Source organism: Zeugodacus cucurbitae, chromosome 3 (genome assembly GCF_028554725.1).
Source record: "Zeugodacus cucurbitae isolate PBARC_wt_2022May chromosome 3, idZeuCucr1.2, whole genome shotgun sequence".
NCBI lineage: Eukaryota > Metazoa > Arthropoda > Insecta > Diptera > Tephritidae > Zeugodacus > Zeugodacus cucurbitae.
In genome coordinates, this window is record NC_071668.1 from 32970106 (window position 1) to 32988924 (window position 18819).

The following is an 18819-nucleotide window of genomic DNA, read 5'->3' on the forward strand; positions in this document are numbered from 1 at the left end:
TTAAGAAGTTTTTTTTTATATTTTTATTAAACAATTCTCAACAAAAACTTATTATTGCCAGATATTTTTGATGTTGTTTAAACGGTGCCAAACGCCTATTTTTTATTAAACGACAACAGCTGCTTGTAGTCAATAAAAATTATTTCAAACAAGTAAGGAAAGGCTAAGTTCGGGTGCAACCGAACATTTTATACTCTCGCAATTTATTGAAGAAATTTAACCAATACATACATATATGCGGAATAAAGCTCACCGTATTTTTGAAAAACCTACAATGAGGTATATGGAAATGTTATGACCCGATTTTAATAATTTTTGAACAGAGACACACTATTAGAAGAAAACAATTTCCTCTGAATTAAATTGAGATATCTGAGAGATTTACCCATATTTTCGGTTAAAATTTATCCTTAGGCGCTGAGTTCAACATGTTCGATATCTGGGGCCTTGAAAAGTTATGGTCCGTTTTCGACAATTTTTTCACAAGTGAAGCCAAAGATAATATGCACTATTTGTGTAAAGTTTTATTCCGTTATCTTCATTGGTTCCTTATGTTTACATTATAAAGTTAAGGAATAAGATGGAATTCAAAATTGAGTTATAAGGAAAGTAGTAGTGGTTGTGAACCGATTGCGCCCATTTTTTGTCCGTGTTATCAGGGTGTCAAGAAAATATTATATACCGAATTTCATTCGAATCGGTCGAGTAGTTCCTGAGATATGGTTTTTGACCCATAAGTGGGCGATACCACGCCCATTTTCCATTTTGTAAAAAAATCTGAGTACAGCTCCCTTCTGCTATTTCTTCTGCAAAATTTAGTATTTCTGACGTTTTTCGTTAGTTAGTTAACCCACTTTTAGTAATTTTCAACCTAACCTAGGCGTTTGGCACCGTTTTAACAACATCAAAAATATCTGGCAATAATAAGTTTTTGTTGAGAATTGTTTAATAAAAATATTAAAATAAAAACAAAACTTCTTAAAATGATTTGAAATTATAATATTTTACCTGTATAGGTACGATGCACACTGATGAACGCAACCGCTATCGCCAGCCTGTATGATGTCCGGGAGAGTGAGAGAGATAGCATATCTAAAAACTGGCCTACCTGAAATTCTTGTTTTTTTTGACGTTGCTAGCTCTCGTACTATAATGTCGTACTTTGTTATAAAAATTGTCTTTTTTTTATAAATTTTCTCCACTCAATGGAAATAATTGAGGAATTGTTTGATTTGAACCGCCTAGCAATGAAACGTTTGTTGCATGCACACATAATACTCAAAATGGGTAGTCTACATGGAGCAAATTCAGCAAGGTCTATTTGGATGAAGGTACATACATGTGTATATAAATATTGGTATTATATGTGCATATTATAATGTAATTCGTTTAATTATAATGTGTGTATAATTCAGACTTGTGGCCAAATGTTTTGGGAAGTCGATTGCCAGGTGAATTCAGATGCATTCTTTAAAAGCAACTTCCGAATGAAGCGCAAATCATTCAATAAATTGTGCATTATGTTGAAAGGCTTGGAGAAGAAAACCACTAACTACCGGAAAACAATTCAATTAGAAAAAGGCATTGCTATTGCTTTATATGCTCTTGGCTCTTCTGCAGAATACGGAACAATTGGAAATATGTTCGGAATTGGTAAAATCACAGTCTGCTCCATTCTAATTGAGTTCTGCCATGAAGTCTGGCGATGTTTGTGGCCATTGTATTTGAAGAAATTCCCAATGAACGAATTTCAAGTGCGGGAGTATATAAATGGTTTTGAGTCATTGGGTTTCCCTCAAGTGTTAGGAGCTATAGGTAATAGGTTAAATTTTTACCGATGGACTTTTTATATATTTTTAAGTTTTAGATGGTTGTCATATAGAAGATCGCCCAGCAGCAGAAGATGCTGTTGACTACTACAATTACAAAGGCTGGTATTCCACAGTTCTTTTGGCTTTGGTAGATGCAAGGTAAGTTTTTTCATGAAGCTCTTTTAACACCTAATGTATTTCTTTAATGTTATAGATGCCGCTTTATATACATCAACGTTGGTAGTCCAGGCCGTTGTAATGACTCTTCAATATTTGAGAGTTCATCTTTAAAAAGACAGTTGGCACAATCTAGTTTATTTAAAAACATGAGTAGACAAATTTCGTCAATTAATGTTCCAGTAGTTTTATTGGGCGACTCTGCGTTCAAACTAGATGAACATTTGATGAAACCCTACCCTTTTTGTGTAAACCAACCTTCGGATAAAAAAAAATGTAACTATGTTCTCTCGAAATGTCGAAGAGTGGTGGAGAATGCTTTCGGTCTTTTAAAGGCAAGGTTTAGACGCGTTGGCAAAGGCTTGGATAACCACATGGTCAACACGAGAGCTGTTATCAAAGCGTGCTGCGTTTTGCATAACTTATTATATGAGGAAAATGATGAAATTAATGAAAAGTGGATTGCAGCACAACAAATCGAAAACGATACTCGATAGTTGCCAGAAAACGTCTCTTACGTTTGTGGATATGTTAACCCAAGAGCAGAGGAAATAAGACAAGCGTTTGTTTCATATTTCGGTCAGTAATTATTTGAAATTATTTATTTATTTATTCCACTACAAAAAAACAATATTTCTGTATTTTATATATATATATAATATATAGAATTTTTAAGTTTATTTATATTAATATTTTCCCATTCATACATTCTTTTTATTATATTCATTTATTCATTGACAATTCATTTTCATTTATTTACATATGTATCTTAAAACTAAAACTTAAATTTATCTTAATTTTTTAAATTCATTTACATTTTTTATTTACATATCTTAAAACTAAAACTTAATTTCTACTTAAATCTAGTTTTTGCGACGAAGGAAGTCGATGGAAGCGTCCTTCATTTGTCTGACATCGTTCACATACATTTGTAACATGTCCAGACGCTTTTCATCGGCTTCCTTCATCGCCTCAGTCGCCTTTAAAAAATCGTCCCGCATCTCCTCCATTACCATCACAGCCGTTTTTTTCTTCTTACCAGCATCATTTGACGATGACCGAGTCGAGCTACCCGATGTAGAAGGGCCAACGTCAGGGCTCGGGAGCGGCGACTCCCCTTCTATTTCTTCCTCCAGGTAAATCGCCTCCATATCACCTGAAAATATGCATACATATTAAAAACTTTCTACAAACAAATAAAAGCATAAAAAACATTCCATAAACGTTTTTCATTTCGAATTATGGAACCTCCAATACACTTAAAACTTACCCTCGATGCTGTCCTCCACAAGCTCGGCGGAACAAAAGCTCTTGTAGCCGCCTACCGCTTGGTGTACCGCTTCGTACAATTTCCATGTACTCGGGGAGCCACCCGATGGTCCAATTTTTTGTTTCTCTTGCATGAAATTATAAAAAATAATACTCAATGATGTACATACGTTTACTGCATAATTTATTACCTACCTGTATTTGTTTGTAAAATTATGTAATTATACTCTCGCAACAAAAGTTGCTAAGAGAGTATTATAGTTTTGTTCACACAACGGTTGTTTGTAAGTCATAAAACTAAACGAGTTAGAGTTATATATATCAAAATGATCAGGGTGACGAGACGAGTCAAAATCCGAATGTCTGTCTGTCCGTCTGTCCGTCCGTCCGTCCGTCCGTGCAACGGATAACTTGAGTAAAAATTGAGATATCTTGATGAAACTTGGAACACACGTTCCTTGGGACCGTGAGAGGGTTGCTTTCGAAAATGGGCAAAATCGGACCACTGCCACGCCCACAAAATGGCGAAAACCGAAAACAGAAAAAGTGTCATAACTAAGCCATAAATAAAGTTATAAAAGTAAAATTTGAAGCAGAGGATCGCACTAGGAAGGGGCATATTTGGAAGTAATTTTGTTGGTAAAGTGGGCGTGGCCCCGCCCCAATTTATCGGTTATTTGTATATATCTCGCAAACCAATAGAGCTATATAAACCAAACTTTCTGCAGTCGTTTTGTTTAGCCACTTCCTAATTCAGTCCAAAAATGACAGAAATCGGATCATAACCACGCCCACCTCCCATACAAAAGTTAGGTTGAAAATTACTAAAAGTGGGTTAACTCATTAACGAAAATCGTCAGAAACACTAAATTTCACATAAGAAATGGCAGATGAAAGCTGCACTCAGATTTTTTTACAAAATGGAAAATGGGCGTGGCATCCCCCACTTATGGGTCAAAAACCATATCTCAGGAACTACTCGACCGATTTCAATGAAACTTGGTTTGTAAGAGGTTTCTTACATCCCAATGATATGTTGTGAAAATTGGAAAAATCGCTTCACAACCACGCCTACTTCCTATATACCAGAACTTTGAAGACGATCTGAATAGTTTACTTTACAATATATAAAGTAAGCACTAGTGAAGATATCGGTGCAGAGCTTTGCACAAATACTATGTTTATAGTGTGGAAGCCCCATTCTAAAAATCGCCGAAATCGGACCATAGGTTTTCAAAGCCCCATTAATCGAATATGAGGACCTCGGTGCTTCTAACCTAATATTATGGTTTCCAACTTTCAATGGACTTTATACAATATATATGATGAATATGTGGGTCAAATTGTATATTATATAATATAAATAAAGTTAAATAAATAAATTGCGAGATTATAAAATGTTCGGTTACACCCGAACTTAGCTCTTCCTTACTTGTTTTATTTTTATTTCCTGTGCGGTATATATATGGGCATTTCCGCCATGTCGAACGGGACAATCGTACGCCTTTCAACTAAAAAAAAATATGAACTAAATTTTGACAGTAGGATTTTTTAATAGCCCTTCATTAGCTCTACATTTAAGGTTGATTTTGGAACGGTTTTCATTTTCAAGATAATTGCAAAAAACCAAGGCATTCGCACGGGACAAAAAATGGAAGTCGTTTTTGGGGACAACGATTCAAACGGCGATTTCAGCGAATTGTGAGGCAATATTCAAATGGTATGAATTTCATCCAAAAATAATTTATAGATTTTTTTTAATTAATTATTAACCACATTCGCACGGGACATGTCGCACGGGACATTTTTTTCCATCATAATATTTATGTTGATTTTGTTGTTATAATACGGAATTATTTAACAACAAGTCCAATAAAATGGCTTAAAAAAGTAGTAAATGTATTTATTTATTTATTTTAACCAACATCCAAAGAGAAACACAACAAAAATTCCATAGTATGGAATGAAAATAGTATTATGAATGTGAAATACAATTTTTTCAGAAAATGCTGCCCTTGGGAATAAACATTTTTGGATTTCGTTATTTGCTAGACTTTCCTTTTGATAACTGCTCTCAGTCCATCGGTTCCTTGCAAAAAAATTATATACTAATGAAGAGTTAATTATTTTATAAAATCAACCAGATTTGATAATATAAATTTGATTTTAAACTGAGAGCAGTTACCTTAAAAAAATATAAATATTTTAGAAAAGCAACTAAAGGATTTCTTAATTTTGGTTAAGAGATTTATCAAGAAAATAATATTTCAGGCGTTTACTTGTCACTTTTAAAAGCAAACGATTTTCTACTGACAACCTTGTTAAAATGAGCACTCTTATTTTGATTTGTAAGCCTATAATTTTCGCCAAAATCTATATATTGAATAGCTATTTCAGTGGAATTTAAAGTGCGCATATGTAAATAATTAATGTAAATGTATCTATTAACATACTTAAGTCAACTTTATAAGACAAAAAATAATTTCCAATTTTTAAATTCCACACCTACGATGTCGCACGGGACCAATTTTAAGTAGTTACCAAAATCACAAATCTTCTGGTTTTTGAAAAAGGTTTTTTTTTATTTTATTGTATACAAATTTATTGTTTATACCCAAAATTTGGCGAGCTTGCTGCTTTTATTTGCTTTGCAGTGGGAACAAGTGTTGTTTTTTGATGTCGCACGGGACATTAAAATATAGGATAATAAGAGAGCAAAAACTTACAGTTATTTGCAATCGCATGCTTTCTAATGCATTTTATTTTGCTCTTTGTACCCTTATAAAGGTTTTACACAAAGCAAAAATTAATACATGATAGGTTTCTTTAACAATTTTGACGAAAAAACAAATGTAGTAGAAAAATCGAAATGAGAAAAGTAGCTCCTGTTCGACTTGGCTTTGGTATATCTCGTAATTGGTTATGAATTAATTTAAAAATAATTTAATATAAATAAATTTAAATATTTTCCTATGAAAATATGCAAAAACTTTGTAATTCTAATAATGTTTAATATTTTGTCTGTGGTAGACCTTCTGGCGGAAATGCCCATATGGCCAACATATACCATGGCACTGGACATCTCTTCATATATGTGGCTGTTCTTCCTAGCAGAACGAAGCTGTGGCATTTTTTCTTGCCACAGCTGAATTAAATCGGCCTCGGCAGCCTCACTCCAAACCACACGTTTCTTTTTCATGCATTGTGACATTATTTAGTTTTATTTTATAATTTTATTTATATTTATTTGCACTTTTTTGTTTTTTGATTTGAACTTTTGTCTGTTATTTTCAAATTGCGTGTTTATTTTTTTACTTTGACAGTTTGTAGTGTCAAAATCAGCTGCGATTAAACGAATGTGACCAACAGATGGCGCAAAATCAGAGTCGCATAGGATAATTTATATTATGTTCCCAGAGAAAAATTGAAGTAATTAGATTACATTTTAACGCTTAACAAAACTACCCTGTTCTCACTGCCGTTGGAGATTTACGAATCAGCTGTTTTTGATATTCAGGCATAAACACCAAATATTTATTAAAGGAAAATATTGTAATAGTCTAAGAGCTAGCAACGTTTTTGAGCAAGAGTTTCAGGTAGGCCAGTTTTTAGATATGCTATCTCTCTTACTCCCCCGGACATCATACAGGCTATCTGGCTGGCGGTAGCGGTTGCGTTCATCAGTGCGCATCGTTTTAATATCATTTTAAGAAGTTTTTTTTTATATTTTTATTAAACAATTCTCAACAAAAACTTATTATTGCCAGATATTTTTGATGTTGTTTAAACGGTGCCAAACGCCTATTTTTTATTAAACGACAACAGCTGCTTGTAGTCAATAAAAATTATTTCAAACAAGTAAGGAAAGGCTAAGTTCGGGTGCAACCGAACATTTTATACTCTCGCAATTTATTGAAGAAATTTAACCAATACATACATATATGCGGAATAAAGCTCACCGTATTTTTGAAAAACCTACAATGAGGTATATGGAAATGTTATGACCCGATTTTAATAATTTTTGGAACAGAGACACACTATTAGAAGCAAACAATTTCCTCTGAATTAAATTGAGATATCTGAGAGATTTACCCATATTTTCGGTTAAAATTTATCCTTAGGCGCTGAGTTCAACATGTTCGATATCTGGGGCCTTGAAAAGTTATGGTCCGTTTTCGACATTTTTTTCACAAGTGAAGCCAAAGATAATATGCACTATTTGTGTAAAGTTTTATTCCGTTATCTTCATTGGTTCCTTATGTTTACATTATAAAGTTAAGGAATAAGATGGAATTCAAAATTGAGTTATAAGGAAAGTAGTAGTGGTTGTGAACCGATTGCGCCCATTTTTTGTCCGTGTTATCAGGGTGTCAAGAAAGTATTATATACCGAATTTCATTCGAATCGGTCGAGTAGTTCCTGAGATATGGTTTTTGACCCATAAGTGGGCGAGGCCACGCTCATTTTCCATTTTGTAAAAAAATCTGAGTACAGCTCCCTTCTGCTATTTCTTCTGCAAAATTTAGTATTTCTGACGTTTTTCGTTAGTTAGTTAACCCACTTTTAGTAATTTTCAACCTAACCTAGGCGTTTGGCACCGTTTTAACAACATCAAAAATATCTGGCAATAATAAGTTTTTGTTGAGAATTGTTTAATAAAAATATTAAAATAAAAACAAAACTTCTTAAAATGATTTGAAATTATAATATTTTACCTGTATAGGTACGATGCACACTGATGAACGCAACCGCTATCGCCAGCCTGTATGATGTCCGGGAGAGTGAGAGAGATAGCATATCTAAAAACTGGCCTACCTGAAATTCTTGTTTTTTTTGACGTTGCTAGCTCTCGTACTATAATGTCGTACTTTGTTATAAAAATTGTCTTTTTTTTATAAATTTTCTCCACTCAATGGAAATAATTGAGGAATTGTTTGATTTGAACCGCCTAGCAATGAAACGTTTGTTGCATGCACACATAATACTCAAAATGGGTAGTCTACATGGAGCAAATTCAGCAAGGTCTATTTGGATGAAGGTACATACATGTGTATATAAATATTGGTATTATATGTGCATATTATAATGTAATTCGTTTAATTATAATGTGTATATAATTCAGACTCGTGGCCAAATGTTTTGGGAAGTCGATTGCCAGGTGAATTCAGATGCATTCTTTAAAAGCAACTTCCGAATGAAGCGCAAATCATTCAATAAATTGTGCATTATGTTGAAAGGCTTGGAGAAGAAAACCACTAACTACTGGAAAACAATTCAATTAGAAAAACGCATTGCTATTGCTTTATATGCTCTTGGCTCTTCTGCAGAATACGGAACAATTGGAAATATGTTCGGAATTGGTAAAATCACAGTCTGCTCCATTCTAATTGAGTGCTGCCATGAAGTCTGGCGATGTTTGTGGCCATTGTATTTGAAGAAATTCCCAATGAACGAATTTCAAGTGCGGGAGTATATAAATGGTTTTGAGTCATTGGGTTTCCCTCAAGTGTTAGGAGCTATAGGTAATAGGTTAAATTTTTACCGATGGACTTTTTATATATTTTTAAGTTTTAGATGGTTGTCATATAGAAGTTCGCCCAGCAGCAGAAGATGCTGTTGACTACTACAATTACAAAGGCTGGTATTCCACAGTTCTTTTGGCTTTGGTAGATGCAAGGTAAGTTTTTTCATGAAGCTCTTTTAACACCTAATGTATTTCTTTAATGTTATAGATGCCGCTTTATATACATCAACGTTGGTAGTCCAGGCCGTTGTAATGACTCTTCAATATTTGAGAGTTCATCTTTAAAAAGCCAGTTGGCACAATCTAGTTTATTTAAAAACATGAGTAGACAAATTTCGTCAATTAATGTTCCAGTAGTTTTATTGGGCGACTCTGCGTTCAAACTAGATGAACATTTGATGAAACCCTACCCTTTTTGTGTAAACCAACCTTCGGATAAAAAAAAATTTAACTATGTTCTCTCGAAATGTCGAAGAGTGGTGGAGAATGCTTTCGGTCTTTTAAAGGCAAGGTTTAGACGCGTTGGCAAAGGCTTGGATAACCACATGGTCAACACGAGAGCTGTTATCAAAGCGTGCTGCGTTTTGCATAACTTTTTAAATGACGAAATTGATGAAATTAATGAAAAGTGGATTGCAGCATAACAAATCGAAAACGAAACTCGACAGTTGCCAGAAAACGTCTCTTACGTTTGTGGAAATGTTAACCCAAGAGCAGAGTAAATATGACAAACGTTTGTTTCATATTTCGGTCAGTAATTATTTGAAATTATTTATTTATTTATTTCACTACAAAAAACCAATATTTCTAAATTTTATATACATATATATAATATATAAATTTTTTAAGTTTATTTATATTAATATTTTCCAATTCATACATTCTTTTTATTATATTCATTTATTCAATTCATTTTCATTTATTTACATATGTATGTATCTTAAAACTAAAACTTAAATTTATCTTCATTTTTTAAATTCATTTACATATCTTAAAACTAAAACTTAAATTTATATTAATTTTTAAATTCATTTACATTTTTATTTACATATCTTAAAACTAAAACTTAAATTTATATTAATTTTTTTAAATTCATTTACATTTTTATTTATATATCTTAAAACTAAAACTTAAATTTATATTAATTTTTTAAATTCATTTACATTTTTATTTATATATCTTAAAACTAAAACTTAAATTTATATTAATTTTTTAAATTCATTTACATTTTTTATTTACATATCTTAAAACTAAAACTTAATTTCTACTTAAATCTAATTTTGGCGACGAAGGAAGTCGATGAAAGCGTCCTTCATTTCTCTGACATCGTTCACATATGTAGGTATATTTGTAACATGTCCAGACGCTTTTCATCGGCTTCCTTCATCGCCTCAGTCGCCTTTAGAAAATCGTCCCGCATCTCCTCCATTACCATCACAGCCGTTTTTTTCTTCCTACTAGCCTCATTTGACGATGACCGAGTCGAGCTACCCGATGTAGAAGGGCCAACGTCAGGGCTCGGGAGCGGCGACTCCCCTTCTTCCTCCAGGTAAATCGCCTCCATATCACCTGAAAATATGCATACATATTATAAACTTTCTGCAAACAAATAAAAGCATAAAAAACATTCCATAAACGTTTTTCATTTCGAATTATGGAACCTCCAATACATTTAAAACTTACCCTCGATGCTGCCCTCCACAAGCTCGGCGGAACAAAAGCTCTTGTAGCCGCCTACCGCTTGGTGTACCGATTCGTACAATTTCCATGTACTCGGGGAGCCACCCGATGGTCCAATTTTTTGTTTCTCTTGCCTAAAATTATTAAAAATAATACTCAATGATGTACATACGTTTACTGCATAATTTATTACCTACCTGTATTTGTTTGTAAAATTATGTAATTTTATTTTTATTTCCTGCGCGGTATATATATGGCCAACATATACCATGGCACAGGACATCTCCTCATATGTGTGGCTGTTCTTCCTTGCAGAACGAAGCTGTGGCATTTTTTCTTGCCACAGCTGAATTAAATCGGCCTCGGCAGCCTCACTCCACACGTTTCTTTTTTATACTCTCGCAACCTGTTGCACAGAGTATCATAGTTTTGTTCACATAACGGTTGTTTGCGTCACCAAGAAATATAAGAGTTAGATATGGGGTTATATATACATAAATGATCAGGACGACGAGTGGATTTGAAATCCGGATGTCTGTCCGTCCGTCTGTCCGTCTGTCCGTGCAAGCGATAACTTGAGTAAAAATTAAGATATCTTAATGAAACTTGGAACACATGTTCCTTGGCAACCTGAGGAGGTTGCTTTCGAAAATGGGCAAAATCGGTCCACTGCCACGCCCACAAAATGGTGGAAACCGAAAACCTATACAGTGTCATAACTAAGCCATAAATAAAGGTATTAAAAATGAAATTTGGAAAATAGGATCCCATTAGGGAGGGGCACATTTGGATGTAATTTTTTTAGAAAAGTGGGCGTGGCCCCGCCCCCTACTAAATTTTTTTGTACATATCTCGCAAACCAATAGAGCTATATTAACCAAACTTTCTGCAGTCGTTTTTTTTTAGCCACTTCCTAATACAGTCCAAAAACGAAAGAAATCAGATCATAACCACGCCCACCTCCCATACAAAAGTTAGGTTGAAAATTACTAAAAGTGGGTTAACCCACTAACGAAAAACGTCAGAAACACCAAATTTCACATAAGAAATGGCAGATGAAAGCTGCACTCAGATTTTTTTACAAAATGGAAAATGGGCGTGGCGTCGCCCACTTATGGGTCAAAAACCATATCTCAGGAACTACTTGACCGATTTCAATGAAACTTGGTTTGTAATAGTTTCCTTACATCCCAATGATATGTTGTGAAAATAGGCCAAATCGCTTCACAACCACGCCTACTTCCTATATACCAGAACTTTGAAGACAATCTGAATCGTTTACTTTACAATATACATATAAAGTAAGTACTAGTGAAGATATCGATGCAAAACTTTGCACAAATATTATGTTAATAGTGTGGCAGCCCCATTCTAAAAATCGCCGAAATCGGACCATAGGTTTTTAAGGCCCCATATATCGAACACGAGGACCTCGGTGCTTCTAACCTAATATTATGGTTTCAATGGACTTTATACAATATATATGACGAATATGTGGGTCAAATTGTGTATTATATAATATAAATAAAGTTAAATAAATAAATTGCGAGAGTATAAAATGTTCGGTTACACCCGAACGTAGCCCTTCCTTACTTGTTATGCATGTTGCCATTATTTTGTTTTATTTTATAATTTTATTTATATTTATTTGCACTTTTTGAAGTTTTGTCTGTTACTTTCTCTTATTTTAAAATTGTGTGTTTATTTTTTTCACTTTGACAGTTTGTAGTGTCAAAATCATCTGCGATTAAACAAATGTGACCAACAGATGGCGCAAAATCAGAGTCGCATAGGGTGATTTAGAGTAGTTCAGCTCCAAATCGCTTCGGTAAAGTGATTATGAAGTGTCATTTTTGTATGGCGAAATCTTGTTAAATCCAGCGGTTTAGTGAGTTAAAAGTCTCAACAGCCTAAACCTCGGTGATTAGCGTCTGTGGGAACATAATATAAATCTACTTCCTAAAAACCCAGTTAAATTTGGCAATGCATATTAAGAGTGATTATGGTTGATTTCAGCAGAAATTATTGATTATGTTAATCTAACATAATCCAAGTCACTACCAGTATGTTATTTATGTATATAAATAACAAATAATAATAACAACAATAAGAAATAATAATAAATGTATGTGCATAAATTCTTAAGAAAAGTGTTGACAAATTTAACTAGTTTTTGTAGTAAATCAAATTACGCTGTTTAAGTTCATACATGTGTTTGTTGTGATTATGGTTTATGTTTTTCTTCTATGTTGTTTTTTGTCTATTTGTTAAAATATTTATAGATGTTGTTTTGGAAAATTCCAAGCAGTACAAATGTGTGTAGTTCAAGTTTTTTAGTTGATGTCACTGAGAAAGGTAAAAAAGAATGCAAACAAAATAATAAATTAAAGATTTTCAAATTTTTTTGTTAATACATATCTAGATCAGCATGACAGTTTAAATCAAACTCCTGAAATAGACATGGTTGATGCATTCCAATCTGAAGAGAGTCTTGATATTTGGCAAGCGGATCAGTTTGACATTGCTAAGGCAAATAGCAAGTCTTTAGACGACACAACAAAAAAAAATATTCTCACATCGACATTGCTTCCAAAAGAACCATTTGAATTTCCAGCTACAGAAACAAAAAAAAGATGTTTTCAAAAGAAATGGATAACAGATGGAGATTTCGCTTGGCTTGCCTACTCTAAAAGTGGAGACAGCGTTTTTTGTAAGCCTTGTTGGTTATTTTTTCACGAAGGTGTGGGAAAAGGTGGGCATCAAAATCCTGGACATTTTATGACTGGCTATCGAAAATGGAAGAATGCAAAAGAGAATTTTAATAAACACAAGCAAAACATATACCATTTAGAATGTGTTCAAAAGGCCACTTCATTCTTAAATGTGCTATCTAGCAAACAAGAGATAAGGTCTCGATTGGATATGCAGCGCGCAAAGGAAGTAGAAGAAAATAGAAATGCTCTCAAACCTATTATTGAAACAATCCTTTTTTGCGCAGAGCAAGAACTTTCTTTAAGAGGCGACCATGATAGCGGCGCGCTGTCATTAACTCGGCCTGAACAGAAGGATGTAAAATTTAGAGCCCTATTACGCTTCAGATTGGATGCAGATGATGAAAATTTGAGAGCTCAAATCGCAAATAGTGCTAAGAATGCCAAATATTTAGGCCCAGATATTCAAAATGAGATTCTCGAGACTGGCGCTAATATTGTGACAAACAAAATAATTAATAAAGTGAATAGCGCAAAGTGTTTTAGCATTCTTGGTGATGAAACAATGGATGTTGCAGGTAAAGAGCAACTTTCGTTATGTCTACGGTATGTAGACTTCTCATCCAAATATCCAGCACTACGTGACGATTTTGTGAGCTTTATTCCAATTACCGATCAGTCTTCTGAAAACTTATCAAAAGTCATACTTAAGCGTTGTACAGATCTCCATCTTGATATGGCGAAGTTGGTTGGACAGGGATATGACGCAGCAGCAAACATGTCAGGGCATTTAAGTGGAGTGCAAACCAGGATTGCGCTAGTCACCGATTGAACCTTGTGCTTTCTAATACTATGTCATTACCTTCTATACGGAACTGCCTTGGTATTGTCAATGAAATAGCAAATTTATTTAGAAACCATTCAAATGCAAACACAACTTTCCAGGACGTTATACAGAAGCACGCACCAGAAAGCAAAAAAAGACGACTTGTTCGCCTTTGTGAAACAAGGTTTATAGAAAGGCATGAAAGCATTATAAGCTTTGTGGAGCTTTTCAAATTCATTGTACTAAGTTTGGAAATAATTTCGAGTAAGACATGGTCCATTTCGTCTAAAGCATCAGCCTTCTTAGCAGCGGTAGAGAAAAGCGATTTTTTGCTTAGCCTATTCGTGAGCAATTGTTCAGCTTAACGCTGCCACTGTCTGTGCAACTCCAAGAAAAATCTATGGATTTTGTATCAGCAATGAACCGAGTCAAAGAATTAATAAGAACTCTGCACCAGATAAGAGAAACAGCGGATGGTTTTTTCAACGATATTTTCCAAACAGCATCACAAATGTCTAAAGATCTTTTTGACACAGATCTTGTAGTGCCTAGAGTGACTTTGCGTCAAACTACTCGTGCTAATCCACCTTGCACAACCCCTGAAAGCCACTTCAGAGTTACAATATTTATTCCATGCGTTGATGCTCTGATTCAAAACATGACAGAACGTTTATTAGTGAATGAGGATATACTCTCGTCATTTCAAATTCTACTCCCACGTTTTGCTGCAATTGATAATGCCGAAGAATTAAAAAATTTAACTATTTACTTCGAGGAGCAAATATCAATGACAGCATTAAAACCAGAGTATCGATTGTGGTGTGCCAGCTTATCAACAATAGATCCAACCATAGAAGTCTTGAAATTACTCAACATTGCGATGCAAAGTATTGCGGCTGAGTGCACTTGCTGTTATTGCAGTGCATTGGGATATTAAAATAGATCCAGATGAAGTAATTAATGATATGGCAAACAAGAAGAAAAGAAAAAAGAGAGCGTGGAGTCCCTACGCGCGGATGAAGTTATACTTCTTAGTGATGGAATTATTGGTGTTTTGCTCTGTATCCTCGGTTGTACTCTCGTTTCTTTGCCGTGATGGTGCGACCCTTGCTAATTTTCGCTGAGCTTTTTTCCGTGCTCTACACTCTCGCTGATATTCTAATGTTGAATGTATACCACTACTTGTAGAGGGTCCTGTAAACGTTGATGGATCAACACACGAATAAGCTCCAGCAATCGTTGATGGATCAATGCACGTAGAAGGTCCACCAATCATTGATGAATCAACATTGATCGGAGGTCCAGCCGTCATTAATCGATGAACATGCGTTGAAGGCCCAGCAGTTATCGGTGAATTGACGATAGTAGTTATAGATGCTCCTGCAGAGATTGACGGAACAGCAGACGTTGAATATTTGTTAAGCGCTCGGTACTCTCTCTGATATTCCGCAGTTGTTTTCCACTTCCCCGATTGACTGCCAGCTATCATTTCCAATTTCTCCTTTTGCAGCTCTGCTTTCTTTCGTGCTCGGAATTCACGATAATGTTGTGCTCTTTTCCCTTCTCTTGAAACACGGGCTGCACTGTCTTTTTCCGCTGTAAAATCAATTTATAATCAAACCATTAAAGATTTTGCCAATCCAATTGATATTAGTTTCAAGAGCACAAGTTTAATGCACAAGGTGCATCTTTTACGGACAATTGAAATATTTAAGAGAAACTTACCATCACATAATGTATTATCACTGTCACTTATTATACTCTCGCAACAAATGTTGCTAAAGAGAGTATTATAGTTTTGTTCACATAACGGTTGTTTGTAACACCCAAAACTAAACGAGTTAGATATAGGGTTATATATACCAAAGTGATCAGGGTGAAGAGTGGAGTTCAAATCCGAATGTCTGTATGTCCGTCCGTCCGTCCGTCTGTGCAAGCTGTAACTTGAGTAAAAATTAAGATATCTTGATGAAACTTGGCACACTTATTTCTTGGCCCCATAGGAAGGTTGCTTTCGAAAATGAGCAAAATCGGACCACTGAAGTGTCATTTTTGTATGGCGAAATCTTGTTAAATCCAGCGGTTTAGTGAGTTAAACGTCTCAACAGCCTAAACCTCGGTGATTAGCGTCTGTGGGAACATAATATAAATCTACTTCCTAAAAACCCAGTTAAATTTGGCAATGCATATTAAGAGTGATTATGGTTGATTTCAGCAGAAATTATTGATTATGTTAATCTAACATAATCCAAGTCACTGGATTTAAACAAACTACCAGTATGTTATTTATGTATATAAATAACAAATAATAATAACAACAATAAGAAATAATAATAAATGTATGTGCATAAATTCTTAAGAAAAGGGTTGACAAATTTAACTAGTTTTTGTAGTAAATCAAATTACGCTGTTTAAGTTCATACATGTGTTTGTTGTGATTATGTTTTATGTTTTTCTCCTATGTTGTTTTTTGTATATTTGTTAAAATATTCATAGATGTTGTTTTGGAAAATTCCAAGCAGTACAAATGTGTGTAGTTCAAGTTCTTTAGTTGATGTCACTGAGAAAGGTAAAAAAGAATGCAAACAAAATAATAAATTAAAGATTTTCAAATTTTTTTGTTAATACATATCTAGATCAGCATGACAGTTTAAATCAAACTCCTGAAATAGACATGGTTGATGCATTCCAATCTGAAGAGAGTCTTGATATTTGGCAAAAAAAGAGGAGACAGCGTTTTTTGTAAGCCTTGTTGGTTATTTTTTCACGAAGGTGTGGGAAAAGGTGGGCATCAAAATCCTGGACATTTTATGACTGGCTATCGAAAATGGAAGAATGCAAAAGAGAATTTTAATAAACACAAGCAAAACATATACCATTTAGAATGTGTTCAAAAGGCCACTTGATTCTTAAATGTGCTATCTAGCAAACAAGAGATAAGGTCTCGATTGGATATGCAGCGCGCAAAGGAAGTAGAAGAAAATAGAAATGCTCTCAAACCTATTATTGAAACAATCCTTTTTTGCGCAGAGCAAAAACTTTCTTTAAGAGGCGACCATGATAGCGGCGCGCTGTCATTAACTCGGCCTGAACAGAAGGATGGAAAATTTAGAGCCCTATTACGCTTCCGATTGGATGCAGATGATGAAAATTTGAGAGCTCAAATCGCAAATAGTGCTAAGAATGCCAAATATTTAGGCCCAGATATTCAAAATGAGATTCTCGAGACTGGCGCTAATATTGTGACAAACAAAATAATTAATAAAGTGAATAGCGCAAAGTGTTTTAGCATTCTTGGTGATGAAACAATGGATGTTGCAGGTAAAGAGCAACTTTCGTTATGTCTACGGTATGTAGACTTCTCATCCAAATATCCAGCACTACGTGACGATTTTGTGAGCTTTATTCCAATTACCGATCAGTCTTCTGAAAACTTATCAAAAGTCATACTTAAGCGTTGTACAGATCTCCATCTTGATATGGCGAAGTTGGTTGGACAGGGATATGACGCAGCAGCAAACATGTCAGGGCATTTAAGTGGAGTGCAAACCAGGATAAGACAACTGTATCCAAAAGCACGATATGTTCATTGCGCTAGTCACCGATTGAACCTTGCGCTTTCTAATACTATGTCATTACCTTCTATACGGAACTGCCTTGGTATTGTCAATGAAATAGCAAATTTATTTAGAAACCATTCAAATGCAAACACAACTTTCCAGGACGTTATACAGAAGCACGCACCAGAAAGCAAAAAAAGACGACTTGTTCGCCTTTGTGAAACAAGGTTTATAGAAAGGCATGAAAGCATTATAAGCTTTGTGGAGCTTTTCAATGTTGAATGTATACCACTACTTGTAGAGGGTCCTGTAATTGATGGATCAACACACGAATAAGGTCCAGCAATCGTTGATGGATCAATGCACGTAGAAGGTCCACCAATCATTGATGAATCAACATCGATCGGAGGTCCAGCCGTCATTAATCGATGAACATGCGTTGAAGGCCCAGCAGTTATCGGTGAATTGACGATAGTAGTTATAGATGCTCCTGCAGAGATTGACGGAACAGCAGACGTTGAATATTTGTTAAGCGCTCGGTACTCTCTCTGATATTCCGCAGTTGTTTTCCACTTCCCCGATTGACTGCCAGCTATCATTTCCAATTTCTCCTTTTGCAGCTCTGCTTTCTTTCGTGCTCGGAATTCACGATAATGTTGTGCTCTTTTCCCTTCTCTTGAAACACGGGCTGCACTGTCTTTTTCCGCTGTAAAATCAATTTATAATCAAACCATTAAAGATTTTGCCAATCCAATTGATATTAGTTTCAAGAGCACAAGTTTAATGCACAAGGTGCATCTTTTACGGACAATTGAAATATTTAAGAGAAACTTACCATCACATAATGTATTATCACTGTCACTTATTATACTCTCGCAACAAATGTTGCTAAAGAGAGTATTATAGTTTTGTTCACATAACGGTTGTTTGTAACACCCAAAACTAAACGAGTTAGATATAGGGATATATATACCAAAGTGATCAGGGTGAAGAGTGGAGTTCAAATCCGAATGTCTGTCTGTCCGTCCGTCCGTCCGTCTGTGCAAGCTGTAACTTGAGTAAAAATTAAGATATCTTGATGAAACTTGGCACACTTATTTCTTGGCCCCATAGGAAGGTTGCTTTCGAAAATGAGCAAAATCGGACCACTGCCACGCCCACAAAATGGCGAAAACCGAAAACACATAAAGTGCCATAACTAAGCCATAAATAAAGCTATGGAAATAAAATTTGGTATGAAGGATCGCACTATGAAGGGGCA

General features: G+C 34.8%; 3 protein-coding genes across 4 annotated transcripts; 2 read left to right on the forward strand and 1 right to left on the reverse strand.

Annotated features, from left to right (window-relative positions):
• The first annotated feature begins 1422 nt into the window (after window positions 1-1422).
• On the forward strand, window positions 1423-3364 carry LOC128920370 (uncharacterized). The gene is made up of 4 exons (XM_054227508.1): window positions 1423-1815; window positions 1868-1970; window positions 2026-2567; window positions 3031-3364. Exons 1-3 carry the CDS (start codon window positions 1428-1430, stop codon window positions 2483-2485), a joined length of 951 nt encoding a protein of 316 aa, XP_054083483.1. The 5' UTR covers window positions 1423-1427; the 3' UTR covers window positions 2486-2567; window positions 3031-3364.
• On the reverse strand, window positions 2852-3391 carry LOC128920115 (uncharacterized). The gene is made up of 2 exons (XM_054226612.1): window positions 3259-3391; window positions 2852-3144 (listed from the first exon to the last, which is right to left on the reverse strand). The coding sequence occupies exons 1-2, from the start codon at window positions 3389-3391 to the stop codon at window positions 2852-2854; spliced, it is 426 nt and encodes a 141-aa protein (XP_054082587.1).
• A 4592-nt stretch (window positions 3392-7983) lies between these two features.
• LOC128920274 (putative nuclease HARBI1) lies at window positions 7984-10505 on the forward strand. Of its 2 annotated transcripts, XR_008470376.1 has the most exons (5): window positions 7984-8295; window positions 8380-8779; window positions 8832-8934; window positions 8990-9499; window positions 10243-10505. XR_008470376.1 is itself a non-coding variant. In XM_054227302.1 (4 exons), the coding sequence occupies exons 1-4, from the start codon at window positions 8170-8172 to the stop codon at window positions 9423-9425; spliced, it is 1065 nt and encodes a 354-aa protein (XP_054083277.1). In that variant the 5' UTR covers window positions 7984-8169; the 3' UTR covers window positions 9426-9574. The 2 variants fall into 2 exon arrangements, 1 of the variants encoding a protein (XP_054083277.1); XM_054227302.1 differs by lacking the exon at window positions 10243-10505 and having other exon boundaries at window positions 8990-9574.
• Window positions 10506-18819: the final 8314 nt, after the last annotated feature.

Excerpts from the sequence above, each read along its gene's own strand:
- LOC128920274 (XM_054227302.1), top strand. The coding sequence starts at position 8,170 with ATGGAAATAATTGAGGAATTGTTTGATTTGAACCGCCTAGCAATGAAA. Across the intron at positions 8,296-8,379 it reads CAAGGTCTATTTGGATGAAG|ACTCGTGGCCAAATGTTTTG; the intron begins GTACATACATGT and ends TATATAATTCAG. Across the intron at positions 8,780-8,831 it reads TCAAGTGTTAGGAGCTATAG|ATGGTTGTCATATAGAAGTT; the intron begins GTAATAGGTTAA and ends TTTAAGTTTTAG.
- LOC128920370 (XM_054227508.1), top strand. The coding sequence starts at position 1,428 with ATGTTTTGGGAAGTCGATTGCCAGGTGAATTCAGATGCATTCTTTAAA. Across the intron at positions 1,816-1,867 it reads TCAAGTGTTAGGAGCTATAG|ATGGTTGTCATATAGAAGAT; the intron begins GTAATAGGTTAA and ends TTTAAGTTTTAG. Across the intron at positions 1,971-2,025 it reads TTGGCTTTGGTAGATGCAAG|ATGCCGCTTTATATACATCA; the intron begins GTAAGTTTTTTC and ends TTAATGTTATAG.
- LOC128920115 (XM_054226612.1), bottom strand. The coding sequence starts at position 3,391 with ATGCAAGAGAAACAAAAAATTGGACCATCGGGTGGCTCCCCGAGTACA. Across the intron at positions 3,145-3,258 it reads TGTGGAGGACAGCATCGAGG|GTGATATGGAGGCGATTTAC; the intron begins GTAAGTTTTAAG and ends GCATATTTTCAG.